At 40.6% G+C, this 20,711-nt stretch overlaps 1 protein-coding gene across 7 annotated transcripts in view; it reads left to right on the top strand.

The window, feature by feature from the left end:
- The window catches only part of ZDHHC8 (zinc finger DHHC-type palmitoyltransferase 8), a 122,818-nt gene extending 110,613 nt beyond the window's left edge, over positions 1 to 12,205 (top strand). For 5 of the 7 annotated variants that reach the window (XM_054219370.1, XM_054219372.1, XM_054219374.1 and 2 more), the window contains one exon: positions 1,448 to 12,203. In XM_054219370.1, the coding sequence (XP_054075345.1) occupies positions 1,448 to 1,619 (172 nt within the window). In that variant the 3' untranslated portion in view covers positions 1,620 to 12,203. Of the gene's footprint in view, positions 1 to 1,447 lie in introns of all 7 variants that reach the window. The other 2 variants (XR_008469113.1, XM_054219375.1) reach the window with 2 other exon arrangements.
- The last annotated feature ends 8,506 nt before the right edge of the window (positions 12,206 to 20,711 follow it).

Raw genomic sequence — 20,711 nt, 5'->3', positions numbered from 1 at the left:
TCCCACAGGCACTCTGTGCTTTGTAAACCTAGCACGTTTTCTCTGTCAGTAACATTACAAATGACTTTCCCATCTCCCCTTTCCCCTAACACGCCCCAGCTCCTTTCTGACTTGTTTCAGGAGGCAGACTCTGTTCTTCAGGAGAATTTCAGCACTGAGTCAGGGCTTTTATAATACTTCAGTGAGGTAAATGTAGAATTTGGTTCCAGCATATTTTGGGGATACAGCAGTGATTTATGAAACCACACAATATTTTTTTTTTATATTTATGTATGTGTGTTTCGCTTGTTCAGACACCTATAACTCTATTCTCTAGTGCAAGCGCAGCTTAAACATGTAGCAGAAGTCAGGCTGGTGTCAGTTGATGGATCTGCTGCTTCAGCTCCAGATTATAGCTGTCAGACCAGGCTGCCACATAAAAAGTGCTTTTAGTTTTGGAGCTATTCTGAGCCTATCAAGAGCTGTGTAAAAGTCCAGGGTAGTTTGGTTTGTTTTGCAGACAGATGTAAAGAAAGAAATTGCCTTTTTGAATACAGTTAATTCATCAAACCTTCTGGCCTCCAGAAAAAGTCAGGGTGGTCTGAAAGAGCTCAGGCTGCCTTGGTTTGCAGGCAGACAGGAAATGTTCCCTTCTGGAAGGTGTTTCAGCCCCTGGTCACTGCTGCTGGCATGAGCCAGTCTTCAGACTGAGGCAAACCCAAGCAGACATCCAGTGCGCAGGAGTAAGGGGTGAGAATACAGCACGCCCCGGTTGTGCTGGCACTTCCAGAACAGTTCTTTGGTAGGCTTTTATCTTTGTGAGTCTTGGGGACAAGACACATTAAGCGGCCTAGATTTAAAAGATCTTTTGAGGAAAACATGTTGTCTGTGCTCCCTGGCAGTAGGTCATAAGAAAGCAAATTATTTTAAAGAGTCCATCCGGAATATGGTCTTTTAATTACAGGCATCCTAGAGTGCTTTTTGACTCGATTCCGTTTGTGTCTTCTGTCATAACGAAGTTTTATGCTTCACCTCTCTTAGGTCTTTGAGAGATGAGCAACATAATTTTGTTTAACTGGATATTTAACTGGGAAGTGTTTTTTCTGAGTGTTGTATTTCTGATTGTAAGACACGGTTTGGCTTAAGGTCAACAGTGGTGACAGTTAAACCCTCCTGCTTCCTACAAATGCTTATGCAATTAATTTGGTTCAACAAAGCATTTAAGCAAGTAATTAAATGAGCAAACATTACTGGGGTCTGATCCACTAACCTAATGGCCAAATGAATTCTCTCATTTCAGTGGCTTTTCATCAAATATATTGGCTTCAACCAGGTTGCTCCCATGCTTGAATATTTTGCAACACTGGGACTCAGGGTAACAGGGAGAATTGTTTATCCTGAATGAAGCCATTCTGCTATCACACTTTTGTCACTAACATTGCATCTTTTGATATTTCTTTCGATGCAGGGATGACATGCAGTTGAAGACACCTCACAGTAAAATAAATGGACAGCCAAAAGGAATATCCAGGTTGGGTTCAACATCAAGTTCGCAGGGGACACCTGTCAGCCCTGCTAGACACTCAAACGTTAAGAAGGTGTCTGGAGTTGGTGGAACAACCTATGAAATTTCAGTGTAAAATAAAATTAATTAAAAACAAAGAGCCATCCACTCAGCCAGCCATGAAGCTAGGAGCACTGTGAAGACTCAAATAACAACAAAGAAGGAGCAGCAGCAGCCGGCCACTCTCCTTTTCTTGTTTTGGGTTTATTCTGTTTTCATCTTTCTCTTTTGGCCAAAAACCAGCTGCAGCCTTATTCTTGAGGGAATAAAATTGTACAGTCCATCAGACTTTTCCTGAACTGGCGGGAACTGGCTATGACCTAACACCACAGCCACAGAGCGGATTTCTTTCATGCAAGAGAGCGCTAAAGCCATTGTGCGTGCGTCTGTCCAACAAACCTGTTGTGTACCAGTTGCGCTGTGAAAAAGTACGGTCAGTCCAGGATCATTCAGTTTTTCCCATGCCCCGTCCCAGTTCTTCTGGCGAGCTCTGTGTCCGGCAGGAGGAAGAGGCCCAACTGCTGTTTTCCCACTGCCATGGAAAGCAGGCTCCCTGTGCTGGGCAGTCTGCGTGTGCGAGAACTGCTCTGTGTCCACCAGGCATTGCAGGTCGGGTTCCTCCTCCTGAGAAGGAGCAAGGCAAGGGCACTTGGGCCACGAATGCTGTGTCATCTTTAAAAGCGTCCCTGCTCCCTGGTCCTGGGTGGGAGCAGGAGAAAGAATAGCAACAGCTTCTCACTGTCTGCCATTCGCCTCCCTGTGTGTGAAATTGTGTGTGTGTGTGTGTGTGCGCGCGCGTGTGTTAGTCTCTCGTGGAAAAGGACCGCAGCACCAGTAAGGATCTTCCACTCTGACCTCTTGCTCCTTCTGGTTTTTAAAGGCTTCTCTGACTCGGAAACAAAACCAAACAGATAAAAAAGGAAATGTTTGGATGGGAACATATTTTAAACAGCTGTCAGCTGCTTTCCCTGCACCCTCCTTATTACCTGTTGGATTTAGGCAATAACATGGTTTACTGCCTTGCCCTGGTGCCGTCTGTGTAATCCTGCAGCAAGGTTGTCATAATCTGTTCAATTTACAGTGTGTGTAACTGAGCCAAGCATACATCTAAAGGATATAAATTTTCCGTCTGCCTAATTACTAGCACATTCCCTCTGGTCTTCAATACTTTTAGACAAAGGATTTTCCGTTTGTTTGGTTGGTTTGGTTTTTTTCCCCCAGGGAACAACTTTTTAAAATAATGTCGATCAAATCTTTTTAACATTCTGAGATTTCCTTTTCCTTTCTCCAGAAAACTACATTTACTTTGTTGGATTTAAAGACAACTTTGTTATAAAAAGCAAGAAAGGGGTGCATTACTTCTGTCACAAATATGAGGACTCTGGCAAAGCTAATTTTGGGACAAATGGATATTTTTTTTCTTTGCTCCTTTCCTTATCTCCTTTTCCTTCCCATTCAATTACCACCTCAAAAGTACTGAGATCTGGAACAATGCTAACTAGCCAGATCATCTGTGCAATTAAGAATATCCTGAACAACTGTTGCCAAAATCACTAAAAATGGTTATTTATCACTGAGCCAGTCAGCATATGAAACCTCGACTTCCCACCTGGTTTTCCTGGTGAATAGTTTTGACTAGAGAGCTAAATTTGTCATTTTTCAGGATATTTGTTTCTAGGGGTTGAATCCTTTTTCAGTCCTTGACTATAATGGAGAGCTCTCCAGATCTTTGGTAGCAATTCGGGATGTGTTGATAACGTCTTACTTGTTTCCATGTATGTTGATGAGATTAATTATTCCAGGAGGCAAATATTGACCTCAGTTTTGCCTGGTTAAAATTTATCTTTTGATTTGACAAATCTTGAAATCTGCTGCAATACACACTTATTATGTCCCTTGTATATCACATCATTTTTTGGAGAGGAAGGTTGAAGAGAATATAAGAAAGTTAATCATCTCTCTGTGTAATGCTCTATGTTGCCTAAAGGGAGAAACCTGGAAAGCAGTGCAGCTGCAATAGGCTAAAGTTATGAGAGTGTGAACTAGAAATCAGTGTGTTTTTTATTGCCTTGATGATATTTTAAATGCCTACTGTAGGGACATTGCAGAGCAGAGAAGCAAGTGTCTTTCTATGCAGATTTGCTCGCTGGCATGTAAAATATTGTCTTTATTTGGAGGCACTATGGTACCAGAAAGATGCTGGCAAACTGGATCAGGTACAGACGGAGCAATATATATTAAAAGACTGGACAGGCTGGCTGATGAGAAGATTTAAAGGGCTAAAATCATGTCACTGGCTAAGCAACGAAGTGGAAATTGAGTATCATCATTTTACAAACATGTTAGTTAAAAGATGTAAAACCAAAGGTAAATCAAAGCGTTGTGACTGGTAACCAATGGTCTACATTTAGAAGGCGGCAGAAAACATGGAGGGGAAAGGGCAATGGGATAGTCTTCCAAGGCAGAGTATTGGAGACTAACTATTTAGCACAGTCAGACTATATTTGGACAAGTCAAAAACATTTCTCTAAGAGGGGAGCCTGCAGGGGCAAGGGGCTAGACCAGATGGCCTTATAGATTTCTTCCATCTTTAACTGTTATTAATCTGCAACTCTACCCTGATGTTAACTCCTCAGGAAGATGCAGTATTTCCTCAAGGACTGGAATTCACTCTGGTGCATAGAGTATCACAAGACTTACTTGTTTTTAAAGTATCATGTATGCCATATGTAAGCCCTGAAAAAGAGGAGATACGTGAGACACTGAATTTGGGCTAGGGAGCTAGACAAGGGCACATTTTATCATGTATCTTTGAATATGTACATGAAATTCATGCAAACAAGGCTGAAAATTTGCACCAATGTAATATTTGAGATTTGCATCCCAGTGATGCTCCACTTGGATCATTCTTTCTCCGGCATTTGTAAACAAAAAAAGCTACTGAGGAACTTGAAGGGCCAAAGAGCCTTTGAAGTTAACTACATTAGTTCATGAGATAATTTCTCAGTAAGACTAAACACAGTGTTGTGTGTATAAAGCACTAATATCCAGGGTTATTTTCACATAGTTCACAAAGGGTAAGGGAGGAAAGAATGAATGCATCGCATCATTACAGGTTCAGATGTGAGGATTATATATTTTGTGAGTAGTTTTGCCCACAGTTGAGAGACATTCAACTTGTTAATAGGTTTACAATGGTACCAAAGTCTTTTTTTTTTTTTTTTTTTTCATTTTGAGGTTTGCATATAATTTAGTGCACATAGCCTGGAGTAAATTATTCAAATCTTCTGAAAGAATAATCTAAGCAGAACTGTTAACAGGAGATTGCATGCATCAAATCCAGACTCATTTCCATCCAAGGCACTGAACCTGCAGCTATTTTCTCATAAATGTAAATGTCTGCTTCCATAGCTCCTGTTGCGGGACTGGAGACCTATTTACTAAGTCTAATTTTGGACCAGAATCCAGCCCATGTTAAAGTATAGTTCTTCAAGCAGTTTACAGACTAGCAGTAAGGTTCTTCTGCCCAGATAGTCTCAGTTTTCACAGAGACTGCACGCCAGATCTTCAGCTGCTGTAAATTGGTGTGGCTCCATCAAAGCTCATTTAAGTGATGCTAATTTACAGTAGGTGGGGATCAGCCATGAAAATCCAGCACAAGTTAGCACATCTTGTAAAGTACCTTCTTTATTTTTGTTGTGTTTATTTCATGTTTCAGAAGTCTTAAATCTTTTCAACATGTTTTTATTTTTAGCTGTGGATTGTAGTACCTATTTAAAAAACAGCAATAGTTTTTGTTTAGTTTATGCATCAATTTTCATTGCATATTGCATTTTATTAGCCGTTTGTTCCCTGTTCATGCACTCCCATTTAGGCTCCAGGTTTTCATTGTAGTACAATCTGCCTTGAAAAGTTGGATCTCTGTATCTTTAATTGTATAATATATTGAGTATTATGAAATTAAATGTACCTTACTACATGGGTGGGAGAGAGAGGAAATATTTTTACTTGAAGCCTTAATATTTTCTTTTTTTTACTACTTTGTTTGTTGACCTCATAGGAAAGTCTGAATAGCAAAGACTTTGAAACTCTGGGCCAAATACTGCACTGATATACAACCAGCATTTGGCCCCCGATGTCAAAACTGGATGCAGACATAACCTGAAGTGAACAAGGGAAAAAGCCTCAGGGTGGCATATTTTCCTGAAGATCATTAATACAGTCTCAAAATGTGTCTGTAAGCAAGTATGGTAAAGAAGTTTTCAAGTCTTGAATTTTTAAGAAAGGTGATAGCAGGAACTGCCCTAATATCTTACATTTGCATTTTCTTTTTAAATTAAACAAAACAAAACCAATGTAATTGCTTAGTTTGGTTCAAGTCAGCTCCAAGGGTTGCACAGAGCTATGTGTTAGTAGCCATGTGCAGCAAATGAACTGTGTTGTGTTGCTGTTCTAAAATTGCTAACCAAGCATAATGTTATGTCAACTTGGCCTAAGATAATCACCTCATGGGCGTTACAATGGACGTTTCTCAGATGATGCCTGTTCTCCTATAAGCCTAATGTGGAAATTGCAATGTGGTTTTCTTTGGACTATATCTGTGGTCCAGACTAGAGGTATAGATATAGATATATATATATATATTCAATATTTTTTTGTGTGTGGGAAAGATGGGGTCAAGGTTGCTGTCTCTGACAGTCTGGAAAGTTAATGTCGAACCGTTTTTATGGTCTGTATTTCACCTGTTCTGCCACCTTGAATTGTTGGAATGTATCCGTGCAGGCTTTGTGGAGCTCTGTCTGTAACCTTTTTTGTGGCTCTCGTAATACATATATATTTTTTAAAACTTTGAGTCACTTCAGTGTTTTAAATTGTCTGGTTTTCCCTGATGAGTTATACCTGAGATGCATTCGGTTGCCGAGGTGGTTCGTGGTGCGCTGCCCTTTTTCACTTCCACTTGTGCAAAACGTGAACTGAAGCAGTAGAACTGGAAAGGCCAGTTCCAGTGCAAAATCTGCAGGTGACAAAATATTAAAAGAAGTGATTGCGGGTTAAATCTAATTTTCAAGGTGCTTATGGCAGAGTAGAAAATATGCTGAGTCTTTAAGAGAGTGTCTCGTAGTTGTGACCGATGGATGATGCTTGTGAGGCCACAGTAAGTGGTCCATAAAACAACACTAAATGAAGTTTCCTGTAGTGTTTTTTATTAAAATCATGGGGTTAATAGGGATCCTGCGGTCCAGCACAGTTGTGAATCATTCTACAGACTTAACTGTGGAAAAAAATGTTGTATAGGTATTTGTTGCAATGTTCTATCCAGGATATCTGGATTTATATATCCCAAAGATGTACAATTTTTAGTCTGTCTTCATCTATATATCTGGTTTTAGTCTTTGAAAATATGTCCGTTTGATCTGTAAGACTGGCTTACAACACATACAGTTGCCAAGCCCTCCTAACAGCAGCTGCTGCAGGATTTCTGATGCTATAATTTGCATATATAGGCTAATTACATTAAGCAAGGATCCATTCAAGCATATTCATTATAAATGCCAGTCATATTTGTGTGCTGCCATGTCTTCACATGGCAGAGATTACTTTATATGTAAAATGGCCAAAAACGTAATCACCAGGCTCCACTGATGTTGGCTACATCAAACAGAATTATGTGAGCTCATGATCTGTTTTAGTACATTTTATTTAAAGACATCTTGGCTTACAGTGATCTTGGCTTTCCTCTCTCTAACTAATAGATAAATTATCCAAGTTTGTATTCATGTTTCTTTTATTGTTATTTTTTATTCTGCAGGACAAGTTTCAGTTCACATTTTGGAATATAAGGAGAGACAAAGGAAACTATTTATACAGGTGATTATATCTTTTAAAAGAGGAGCAGTTATATAATAAATGGATTAGAATTACTGTCAAAATAGGTTTTGTTCATCTTGTCACAATAACTTGAATTTTAAAGTAAGGCTTATTTCACAGCTGATATCTCTGTAACCCTGAAACATTTTAAAAATGTCTTGGTTAGACATTTCAAATTATATGAAGGAATGTGATCTACTTTTACAGATTAAAAACAGTCCTAGAGAAGTGATGGTACGTTTTACAGTGCCTTACATATGTGTGTATATATATGTATATATATAATGCCCATATGTATATAGTGTATACATAACTGTGTACATATATTCAAGTAAAACTAGTTACAGGTGTCCCTATTTGATGTATTTTAAATGGAACCCATCGGTGTTGATAGAAGAAAAAAAATGGTTATATCAGCAGCAAACTACAAAACCAAAAATACTTACTAAAATGTAAGCAAATAAAATAGACTGGAAATGGTGTTTCTGCCAGTGGTTATGTTCCAGGCCATGGAAGACTGGTAGGTAGCCCCACCATTTTAAGGGATATTCAGAGAGAAGGGAAAGCAGTGATGGAAGCTTGGAGAAAATGGAGAATATATAAGAGCATGGGATGTCTGAGAGCACCCCAGTGTTCAGACCTGTAAAGGAGAGGTGCAGGAGGAGGGGACGAGCTGTCTTTCAGGGGAAGCTGAGAGCTTAGACGAACCATCAGAAGTTGCCTCAAACGGGTGGCCTTGAGAAAACTGGCTCTTAGCCATGACAAGAAGAATCCTTCAGCCCCACTGGCACTGATGGTATTTCACCAGTTCTTTCAAACAGGCAAACTGATTCCTTCCCCCAAAAGTGTTGTGTTTTTTTTTTCTGCCAACAGGGATGCAATGCTCATGACTCTAGCTAGATATGGAACAGGGACTTTTGCAAACCTTCAGACAGTGGATTTTACCTAGAGAGAGAAAAGGCTTCTGTGGAAGAGACTCTCATCTCATGACTGTAAGGAAGATTATTCATGTTTCCTTTCCCTTACAAATTATTTCATGCTGTGGTGCCATCCTATTCACCTTTTACACGCACATCCCTTGTGTAGTTTTTTCAGACAGTATAATTTTGCCATTTATTTGCAAGGAATATAAAGCACTGACATAGCCTATCCATATGGTATTAGATCTAGAATATGTCTGGCCTGAGATGGACAGCATACGAAGCTATGCGAGCACTGTGGGCAATGCTGAGGTTTACCAATATTTCTAGACTGCGTTAAGATACTCTGTCTATCCAGTCCACGTTAATCGAAGCAATTTCTGGATTTGTGGACATAGGCCAGTTTGATCGGATTATATGGCAGAAGTGCACACCAAAACTTACGCAGCTGATCCTGCCAGTTCATGAGCTTTTCTAGGAGTTTAGTTGCATTTTAGAATAAAAGGGGTACCACAGATAAGTCTTGTATTTTAAAAAATACCGTATTTTAAAAAGTATTGCCTTTCTGAAATAAAACAATTTTACAAATATAAGTAATTAAAAACCATTCCTTTCAGCAGACTTTGGGAAGTATCTGCCATGTAAAATCCATGAGGTTGACATACTTCCTCCTAAAATTTATTTCACAGCTTTAAACTCCTAGCCTCCATGTAGGGCTCATACTATCCGTTTCTTCAATATGGGGTAAGAACCGGATTGTCAGGATGTATTTGAGCATTGTCTGTGCGAAACCCTCCCACTGAACTTGGTGGTAACTGAAAGAAATGATGGGGAGGATATGTCTAATTAACTGGAGAAAGTCCTGGAACTGTTTAAGGGAAATGGAGCCTGCCATACAAATGAAGCACCATTGTTTGGTTATCACTGTTCTTTTGGAACCAGTGTCTGTGAGTTTGAGTTCAATAAATCATGTCATTACACACAGTCAGCAATGGGGACTTAATGTAAGGCTTTCAATGCCAAATTCACAAGCCTTGAATACTTGAGATGGACACCTAAAATGCGTATTCCTGTTTTCAGAGTGGCACAATAGCACATTAAGCTCATGACTGCCACGCCTAGCTCCCCTGAAACCTATGGTAGTTTTTCCTTTAATATTGATGGAACCTCATAGACAACATGCCACTGGGAGCGGCACCCACAGGAATTAGCTCGTTGCTATAGTTCACTGACATTAGGACTTCTTCAAGCCTCTGACTTGGAGCAAATCAAATACTTGTCATCTTTTTTCCCACAACAGGGGACAAAAGGGAAAATAGAATTTCATAACCACATCTCAGTTTTGGGCCAACTCTGTTTTTAATAGAGCTTCTGTCCCTACTATGGAGAACTTAGTCTTCATGTAGGCATTTTTGAGTGGCAGGCAGCAAGGGGGAATTTGGGTTTACTAGTGAAGCAGCAATGTGGTGCTCTTCTGCCTTCTGGCTTGTCCTTTCATGCAACGTGCAGGTAAGTGGCTCCTGGGCAGTGGTTTCTTCCTGCGTTCACTGCTTCAAAGGATGTGAGGTGGATGGCTCCTGTGTGTGCCAGTTGCAAAGCACGCCTCCCTGCCACGGAGCATACATGTTGAAAGCCTCTTTCAGTTATGTAGGTGCAGAGGTACAGATGCTGTGCATCAGAGATGGATCAGAGATGATTGTGGAAGCTCAGAAAATGGCATTGTAATCTGGTTCTAGTCCTGGGCACAGGTGGTTTAGCAGAATACAGCTTCACTGTCAGCTTTTTCTTTTGTACAGTCATTTGAACAGATGGTGAAAGGGGTTTTGTTGGGTTTTGGGTTTGTTTGTTTGGTTTTTTTTTTTATAAATACGAACCAATGCTACTTTTTCTTACGAAAATCTCACCTTATAGAAACTGCAGTGTCTGAGTAAATTCAGTGAGTAACAGCATGATCCTATTTTTGCAGCCTGAATATTATGAATCCATCTGGCCTTGGGATCAGCCTTTACTGTCGCATTGAAAGATATCTAAAAAAACAGACTTAAAAACAGACAAGTAAGTAGTTATAAATAGGTGGTACTTGGCTATGACTAATTTTTCAGACGCACTATGAAATAATGCGTACAAACTGCTCTGTTGTTGCCCACAGTCTTCTATATCAAAATGCACGTGCTTTACACTGCTATCCTGTTGGCACTTTCCCAGTGTTAAGCTATGATTCGCAGTAAGAGATGTACCAGTTAGATGTTCAACTGGAGACACGGGCTGCACTTAAGGCACAGAAATGGGCTTCAGGCATTCTGGCACTGGTTCCTGGCTCCTCTACAATTTACGTGCCCCCTTGCTCCGTGTCAGACCAGGATGTGACTTCCTGACCTCACAAATGTGTTGTGTTTGTGAGAGGCTCAAACCCTATCATTCTGCCATGAGCTGTGTAGCTGGAGCCAAGCAGATGCATCCCATAGGTATCCAGGAGCAATAGGGCAGATCTGGGGCATATTTAACCTCAAATGAAAGCATGATTTCAGGTCATGTTCTTGAGGAGAAAGGTGTTGGGTGTTTGTGTGATCGGTGTTGCTGACAGTAGTCTTGGTCTTTCATGCTGACTTTGGAAAGGTATTTTAGTAAATATATGAAAGACGTTTCTGCCTTGATCCTTCCCTTGACCTCCTGCATTATTTCCTTTTAGTCCAAACCCTCTGTATAATGCCCACACAGCACTATCCTCATTCCAAGAGACCATATGCTTCATTGCCTTCAGCAATTCCGCTCTTTGCTACCTGCTTATTGGAATAGTTGTGTATATATATAATAATAATAACTAAAATTACTGAGCAGAAATACAGTAAAAGAAATAGCTGTAGGTTGGGAGTGACCTCAAAAAGGGGGGACACCGCAGTGTGCTCTTGTGGCACAGATCACAGTAAGAGCTGAGTTGTGCAGCCATCGACATTGACATGCAGCCTTTTACATTTTCTCTTGAGAGCAAGGATTAGGCTGCTATGCTGCCATGAAAAAATTGTATGAATTCCTGTCTTCTTTGTGCCTGTTTTAATGTTGTACAGAAATACATGGCTATTTACAACACCGTGTTCATAGCACACGAAGATTATCAAAGAAGGAATAACATTATTGGTGCACAAAATAATTCCTTTCTTAGTATGGTCTTCTATTCAATAACTCCCTTTCTAATAAAGGGGCAGGAAAGAGAAATTATTAATCATTGGGATTTTTAACACAGGAAAACACATGCTGCTTTAAGAGATAGGAAGATTAGGTGTGTGTATGTGTAAACAGAAGTTGCATGAGTTTATTTAACTGTAAAGACAAAATAAATATATTTATTTCCACTTATTTTGAAGTACAGAATAGCTACATTTTTCCAAATGCGTAAAAGCTTCGTAAGAAAATATACCATAGTATTTTTTTACAGAATTTATATCACTCTTTATGTATTTTCATTTATTTTTTAAAAGAATTTTTTTCTTGCATTATATCTACTCAGATTCTAGAGATATCTATACAGACTCTCTTCATATATATCTAAAGCCCTGGATGCTGCAGAAGCGCATTTCAGCACTGTGTCCAAAATGATGGAGAAAGTCTTTTTTGGTACAAGAGACTTGAAATGTACTATCCTTGGTTTTGGTTTATTTATACATATACCCACAGAGACTGATCACCAGCAGGAACCTGAGCATCCTGCTGTTGGATGGATTCATTACACAACCTGTGCATCCAGAAATGCTTTGCCTGCCTGAGGCAGAGACCTGTGAAATGTCTTTCTGGGTACAGCGTGTCTGTGCTCCCTCCTAGCTCAAACACTGGGCAGATCTAAGCAGTGAGCTCTTCTGTGGTCTTTCTCTTTGGCGCTTGGGATGCATTACCTGCCACCCAGAGGGGGTGAGGCATGGACCTGGGCAACGGTGACACGGTATCAGCATGAAGGATTGATTGGCTGGGTCAGGCAGCACGCTGTTAAGTACATAGAAGATCTCTTCTTCCTGCTCCAGACAGATTCCCACCATTATTTTGCAGAAAGACAGAAGGTTATAATGTAGGCAGGGCCTTGATGAAGGCAGGGGTATAAGGCAGAGTAATAACATAAATCTTCAGAGCTCTATGACAGGTTTGGCTGGGGACTGAAAGCAGGCTAGCAGGGAAAAGTTCAAACAGAGCTGTGTCCTCACAGGATAGCCATTAGTTTTTGGCAATTCCACATTTCTCTGCACTCATCTTGGAGGAACACATTTAGTATAAAATGTATTTTCTAATTTTAAGCAGCAGCAAGTCTTTCAATGCCAGGTGCCTATCAGATGCACTGCAAAAAAGCTAAAGGGAAGCATTGTAAAAGTAATTCCCCTCCCCAAACTGTCAAAGTTGGCAAAAAGAAAACATTCGTGATTTTTTTTTTCCAGGCCAGTTTGCAGCTCAAAGTTATGTTTTATATGACATATTAAATTCATTACAAAATATAAATTCAATCTGAAGCAACAGTAAATTGCTTATTACGCTTCATTTTGCAGATATAAAATGTTATACAAGATCTGAGATGCAGATTCAAAAAAACTTGCATAAAATCTATACTGTGTATTTCACCTATTGCTACATCAACAGCTGCTGAATGTGGGTTTTGCTAATATTGTAAAAAGAATTCTGCATAAATTCCTGCTTACAGTAACAATTATTTTAGCTAATGAACCTGTAGTTCATTTTAGCGAAGTAGTTTTCATAGATTCTTCTTTTTGAGGCAAAAGTCACTGGTAAATCACACCAGGTTATAACAATAAAGTGCTAGTGGCAAGTCAGTTCAGATAGAAAAACAATTCTTTTCAAAGAGTTTCTCTCTAGAGCATCTCCCATCAAGAACTCTCTCTTGAATCCAGTTGGTTTAAAGCTAATAAATGACATAATCGATGCCATGGAGGAAGCAAACGAGGAATGAGCATTTCGGTTTCCCACAGTACAAGAAACAGTGAGCACCAAATGAAATTACCAAAAAGCAGAATGAAAACACAAGGCAGAATTTTTCAAGGAAGCAGGTTAAATTGCCACAGGATGTTGTGAAAACCCAAAACTGGGCCGGGAGAAGAGCACCAAAGGTATCCTTGAGCACAGCATTAACTCTGCTACTGTTGGTAGCAATCCCCTGCATGGGGATGGGAAAGCAATACGCAATGCTCTCCTTAGTCCGGGCTGACATTAGTAGGTTTTTGAAGCCTAGTTCCTTGGATGCTCTATGACTGCCTGATTCTATGCTCAAGAATAAATTCATCACTTGAGTCTTACAATTGGTGATTTTGATAACTTAAACTAATGTGATGGTCAGCCTAGCTCAATGCAGAGGGCTGATTTTCATGTGAGAGTCCTTAAAATTTCCCTAGGAAATACAGGAATACGTTAGCAGAAATTTGATTGGATGAGCTCAGTAACATCATTTGGAAGGGAGAAAAAGCCACCGTGCCATTTTGCTTGATCTATATGTACAGCAGTTTCCAAGTTGCTATACACACACATATGTATACATACATTTACATATCTATATCTATGTGTGCAGATACTTATAAAAGCAACCACAGCCTTTCAATTGTGTGTGCTGTGATTCATCAGCAGCAATAATTTTTGGCAGGGACATAATTTCAAATCTTCTGCTGAGGATGCCTGCCAAAACGTTGTTGGACAGAGATAGGATGAAGAAAGTTATTTATAAATGGGGATAATTAGGTCCTGTGCCTATTAGCGTTGGGAATGAGACAGAAAGACGACATGTGTAGTAATGAGTACTGTAATATGAGAAGATGCTCTCCATGGTTTTCTACTTGTTGATCAGAAAATAAAATACATTCTCAGGTGAAGTAGCATCATGATGTGCCGCTCCTAGTCAGGAGATGCAAATTGTGGGAATGTGTGTGTTATGCTGTAGGACAGGTCTCAGTTATACTAATGCAAATTTGGAATACTTCCACCAAAGCCAGGTGCTGATTGTTGTAACTGAGATGAGACTGTTTCCTCAGTCCTGAACTTTGCATTTTGTATTCAGGCAAAGATAAACCCTGAACAGACATAGGAAATGCACTAACTTCTCTTATTTGGAAGCAATGGCTCTTGACCGTGCTGTCAGGAGCCAGCACTGCTCAGTCTGATGCCCTACTCATTATCTCTGTCAGCAGAAGCAAGGCTATTTCTGTGTCTCATCAGTCATGTAGATGTACATTACATCCCTTTTTTTCTTGAGAAATACTGTCAATGGGACAAATTAATCTTTCCACTGGTATTGTCCCTAGGGGTATAAACGCAGCGATCACAGTGTGAAATTCTTCCACACAGGGTCTGAAAGGAGCCTGTGCTCAGACAGTCTCTGCAGAGCACCTAGGACGATGTTCTTGGGCCGTTTTGTACTGAAGTGTTTGTCACATAGTAATTCCAGAGAATAGCAATTAATATTAAAGAATTCTTAGCTCCTGGCTTTGTACCAAGCTTACTAGATAGTGCGACTAATGTGTAATAAGACATGTAAGCACACATCTGTGTTTAAACAGTTGAATATCCCATTAACTTTTTTTACTTCTCAAGCTATTTGGACTGATCTCACAATGCTTGGGATTTTTAAGGCCCCAATACAAAAATGCTACCTCTGCAAAAGTCCCCAGAGAAAAGTAAGTGTTAAGTACGTGAGAAAAGTAAGTGTTAAGCTCATTATTTCTCCTGAAAAGTGGGTTTTTAAACACTGGCACAATACTGACAAGGTCCGCTGACTTCAGAAAGATTATTCATGTATTTAAAGGTAGGTGCAGTCCAAGCAAGTGCTTTTCTCGGTCTGGGCCTTAGTCTCTCTGAAACGGGGGTGGTGTTTGGAAAGCTCGTCTAGCTAAATCTGAGCTGCAGCTGCTATTTCTGCCCTGTTGCCAGCAGAGAATGTCACGTATCTGGCTGACTAACTTGCAGGTTCTCCAGACCTGTAGTTAGTGTCACTTCCCCAAAAACTATTTCATCCCAGGGTTTTGCCTACACAGCCTCAATGCAGCTTGTATGTGAAAACACTGCATTTAAACGCTTGTTTCCAAAAAAAGGAACAGCCTGTGCCAAGCTCATCCCTAGGGTGATTTTTCTGAAGTAAAGCAGGGAATATCTGAAACAGCTCCTGACAGAGAAATAGGAAAGGATATCCACTTGGGGGGAGCTAGAATTTTGCCTTTATATATCTTTGTAAAGCATTAAATGGATCATTAAAACCAGAAATCTCCTAAGCTTTGTAATTATGTATGTCACAGTACCTCAAATGATTTTGCAAGAAGAGTGCTCTGTTTCCTGCTAAGTGAATTTTGCAGATCACATCTTTTAATGGTTAGCCAGTGCCCCTAAAAGCAGAGGTTGGTTTAGGACATAGACTGCAGCGCCTAAATATTAAGCGCCTTGTAGTGACTGTTACTATCAAATGCAAGAGAAGCCAACACTTTCAAGTCTGTAATAACTACAAATTTATTTTCTTTTCTAAAACAGAAAAAAAAAAGAAAATGCTGTAGAGAGAGATCAGTTGAACTTTGCAAAAGCAGCAAATGCTGAAATGCTGTTGCTAAAGCAAATTCTCAGTTGCTAATCAGGATTAGGAGAAATGCCTGAGTTCTGTTTCGTTGTTGTGAGCTCTCAGCAGCACCTGTGCTTTGTTAGCAAAATAAAAGATTACTGTTACCTAAGACAAAAACGCTGGGGGGAAGGCAGTCCTTGAGGCAATAATATCAAATCCCCTTTTGTTTCCTGGATAGTGATTACAGTAAAATACTTTGCTTATGTTTCCATTCCTTAGACCATCTGTTTCAAATTAAACCCTTCTGGCATGATACATCATTATTTATTAGAGCGTTACATTAGATAATGTAGTGTTAGTATTGCTGTTATAAACCCTTAGTTTCATGAGTATGACTTTAGGGGCAGAACTGCATGTGTTTACTTAATGAAAGGGCTGGAGACTGTGTTAATAAAACCAGTTTGCCAGTTCAGAAATTACTTTTTTTTTTTTTTGGTCTTTTCTTTCACAAACATATTTTTGGTGTGTCCTTTGATTTGTAACTCTGAATGTTTGTGCTTGGTAGAGTGAAACCTTCTGGGTTTAGATAACAGAAAGCTAAGATACCGAGAAGGACTTGTTGGTAATAAACCGTTAGTCACCTAAAGCTGAAAACATGATAGCCTCTAGGGCATGGGGTGACATCCATTGCCAGAAATCTGCAATGCCATGTGGCATTCAAGGCACACACCCAGTGATTCTAACGCCACTGAAGACCTGGCAGGTAACACCCCCACCCAGAGGGAGTTTTATAAAAGCTCTTATTCTTGCCCTCTGTAGCAACTCTTTTCTCATGCTTTCCGTCAGAGGCAAGGCTTTGGAACACTAATATGCAGAAGACAGATTTTTATCCTAGAGCTATCCTGTCACTCCAGTCTCAACCATTTGGGGACAATTTAAGAAGTGCAAGGAGATTTTTTAAAAAAGTTCAGTGTTAATGAGACTTTAGTCACGGTGTACTAAAGAGGCTTACTCCTCTTTAGTAAGGAGTAAGGAATAAGGAAAGAGATTCAGTCCCAGGAAAGAAGAGCAGTTCCTTACAGCTGAATTTGAGATACTTCAGTTTACCAGTGATGCCCAGCACAAAGAAACTTTTTGCAGTCTATTTCAGATAGAAAGATGGTGACTGTGAGTGTAAAATTATGAAATGGATTACTCTTCTGTGATGTAAAGACTTTCTGTGCTCTAGGTAAGGTGAAGGCTAGTTTTAAATATGCTTATAGAGAGTATGTCTGGGGAAGGGGACAAGCCTTTCATCCTAAATGAGTTTCTCTCTCATTTTTTTCTGGCCAAAAGAGATTTGAAGGGTCCTCTACTGGGTCATTCACAAGACTTAGATTAAATTCAAGATCTGAATCACTGCTAACATATATATGTGTAGACTTTCTTTCATGCCAAAATCTCCCTAAATTTTGTGCTGTATTTAACCAACACAGGACTTGCGTGGTTGTGCTTACCCTTCACTGATGTGGTCAGAAAGCCGGTATCTGCTTCAAAATTTTTTATTTTTTTAACTGGTCAAGTTACACAAACTAAAGTTGCTTAAAAGCAGTATTTTCTCTTGCTCTATAAAAAAATGTATTAAGTGAGCTTAAGTAACATCATTTTATAACCCAAAAGCTTAAACTAGTGTATCATTTAAATTTTGCTGGGTCTGAAGCGGGCCAGGATGACATCAGTATTTCCTTTAAGAAGGCCAGGAGTAAGTCCACGGTATATGTCTGAATACATTTGGATCAAATGACATAATGTTTCCTTTTTCTCTCTCTCTTTCTCTGTCTCTTTTTGAGAATAAATTTACAGATTTATTAGGGTTTTTTTTTACATTGGGAAAGGTGATACATGGTGAGTAAATGCACTTGGGGTCATGGAAAAGGCTTTTTAAAACCACATTTTCCTCATTTCAAATGTCCTTTGTTTTGTTTAAAAAAATGCCTGAAAGTTCATAAATTTTGCTTGCCAATTGTAGGCTAGAGACCTGCCCTTGCTCTCCCTGTAGCTAATGGTAAAACATCCAAACACTGACTCATCCAGGTAGCGATCCAGGTCCCATACAGAACACAGAAGTTGTTGGTATTCCTCACGTAGTGAAGTTAACCCCGAGGGCTGCGTTGCTCCTGCTCTTGCCGCAAGGTGTTTCTGCCTGCCAGGGGAAAGCAGCACCCTTTGTCAGGCCACATCTGTACCGACTTTTCTGCCAACCGTACTGGCTTTCGAATTTCTGGTTTGCATTGTTCTGGTCACAACATAGTTAAGAGGCCACCCTAACCTTCCGCACCTTGCTCCAGGGTATCTCTGCATCTAGCACTGGCATGGGATAAACCCCTGGGAACCATCCCTGAGTATTGGACCAGTGGGCATCAGTAGCACAAGCGTTTACTGTTTTAGCTAATAGAACAATTCCATTAGTGGGTACCATCAGTAGGTTGTTATCCTCTTAGGTGGATTTTCTGCTCAGAGATGAAATACAACACAATAAAACTGGATTAGAATAGTAGCAATATGAATGTATCTAAAAAAAATAAAGAGCAAGAAGTTAAATAGTTATTAATGTAATGCAGGACTATATTCAAGCTAGTGGTAATGTTCGACAAATTGTTTTTAGAAATTTTTTTTAACCTAATTGAATTGCAATTTTTACAAAACCGGTAAACATAATCTAATTTAAAATAACATTTTTGGCTTTACTGAGTAAAATCTAAAGTAATCTCAAAAGACTTTTACGTATAAATTGTATAAATGCGTTACTACCTAAACCAAGCAAAAATAAACTGCAGAATGGGAGCATATGCACAGGAGATTTCTGATGGTAAAGTGTTATCACAGAAGAATGACATCCAAAATGCAGCATGGAGGCAAAAAAATCAATATTACCCATTTTAATTTTCTAGCACAATGAGATTGCCCAGATGTTCAGCAATACATTTTTTGCTGAGGAAGCAATTTTGACTATTGCTTAACAACAGTCTCAAATTTTTGTGGTGGTGAGCTGAGTTCAGCCCTGGTGTGAGTTGGTGCCACTGTTGTGCACTTGACAAACTCGCCTCTGTCTATACTGGGATTTTGACCTCAAGTGTCGGATATTTGTCCAATTGATGCACCTTTAATAGCACTGAAGTTTCAGCTGAACCACATGATTTTAGAATTCAATTCAAGCAACTGAGAGATTTATAGGAATTCCGCTATTTGTCCCGTCCGGCTTCAGCCTGTCCCCAAGTGGACGATGGCGTCTGGTGCAGTTTTTTTCTTCTTCCGTGAGTCGTTGGAGGTCAAATAGGGCAACTGGGATTCAGGTTAGTGGGAGGCTCCTGGGAAAGAGGTCAGCGGGACAGTTAATGGAGAATGAGTGTTAATTATGAGGGATAGAAGAGAAAAGGTATTATGGGGGAAAAGATTTAGAAGTCATTTGCAGGAAGCTAGGAAACTGAGAACTGGGGAAAAACAACTGTGCTATTTATGAGGAACTGGATGTGAAGTTCCGAAATTAAATTTTTTCCTTCTGGGCTCTTGATAAGAAGGAACATACACAGTATAAATACACACTCCTGCCTCTATTGTAAGGGCTGATAGTTCCAAGATAAACTAAAGCAAAATAATTGAATTAACATTTTAAAGCTGTATAAGAAGAAACAGAAGGCTGAGTAGCTTAAATATAGAGTGAGGCAGGCAAGGAGGATAAAGGAGGGGAAAAAACCATCTAGTCTGTAGCAAATTTTCATCAAGGTCTTTGATTCAGTTGTCTGGCCCCTGGGGGCCACTGTTGATCTAAAAACGTCCGAGAGCCAAAGGACCTGTACTGGAGACAGATGGATATCTCCATCTGAACCATGTGTGTGTGAGACAGAGACACGGAGTGGTGGACAGGGGAAAGACACTCAGCTGGGAGAGCTGGAGAGTGCTTTGCCTTCTTCAGCAGAAGGACCATTTTCTTTGTGACAGACACGGCATCCTCGTCGTTCTGCTGTAAGCCCAGCCAAGCCAAGGGCCTGTTGTCTCGATGGCGGAGCAGGAGCAGGACGGGCGGCTGGGTGCCTGTGGGAGTGGGAGGACTCTGTGATCCTTCTGGGGGCCCTCGCACTGGTTGAAACCTGGCTGCTGGAAACCTTCCACCCAGCGGGCACAGGAGTGGAGTAACTTGGATTTGTAGTGTGGGGAGTGTGGGTATGGCGGCAAAGCTTCAACAGGTGCACGGGCATGATAAGAATGCGTAATTAAATATGCAAAGGCTGAATAATAGAATGTGTAAAATACACCAGCATCCCGAGATCCAGGTTCAGCAGCATTTCTGTCACTGTTTGCAAACTGCTGAATTTAACAGGTAGCAATCAGTGCTGAATTTTGGATGTCAGCTCAGAAAAAAAAGGGCTCTGTTCCGCTTCTCTTTCCCCAAGGCTTCTGTCGTGGGGTTATTAAGACAGTAAGTACCATGGCGGGTCTACAGGTAATTAATGTTCCGCTTTGACCACATCGTTTCTCCTGCGCAACGCAACGCTGCTGGAGCCAAACCGAGATCTTGCTCCTGAAAGAAGCTTCCTCGTCAGTCACAGACCAGAACCCCGGGCTGGAAGGGACCACCAGGACCATCCCTTCCACCCTTTGCCGGTCAAGATGGCCCGAATGGGGGCAGGGAGGAGCCGCCCTCGGGCGGGCGAGGTGGGGAGGCCGACGCTGTAGGCCGGGCGTCCGCATGCCCTAAATGCCGGCTTCCCCCGTCTCTTCCTGGGAACCGCCCGCCCCATCCCTGCCCGCCGCCTTCGCGGAGGAATCTTGCCCCGCGCCGCGCTCCGTCCGCGGAGGGGCGGGGCTGGGCGGGGCG

The sequence above is a fragment of the Rissa tridactyla genome, chromosome 13 (genome assembly GCF_028500815.1).
Source record: "Rissa tridactyla isolate bRisTri1 chromosome 13, bRisTri1.patW.cur.20221130, whole genome shotgun sequence".
Classification (NCBI taxonomy): domain Eukaryota; kingdom Metazoa; phylum Chordata; class Aves; order Charadriiformes; family Laridae; genus Rissa; species Rissa tridactyla.
The sequence above is the reverse complement of the archived record's forward strand: the minus strand, read 5'-3'. Positions and strand labels throughout refer to the sequence as shown.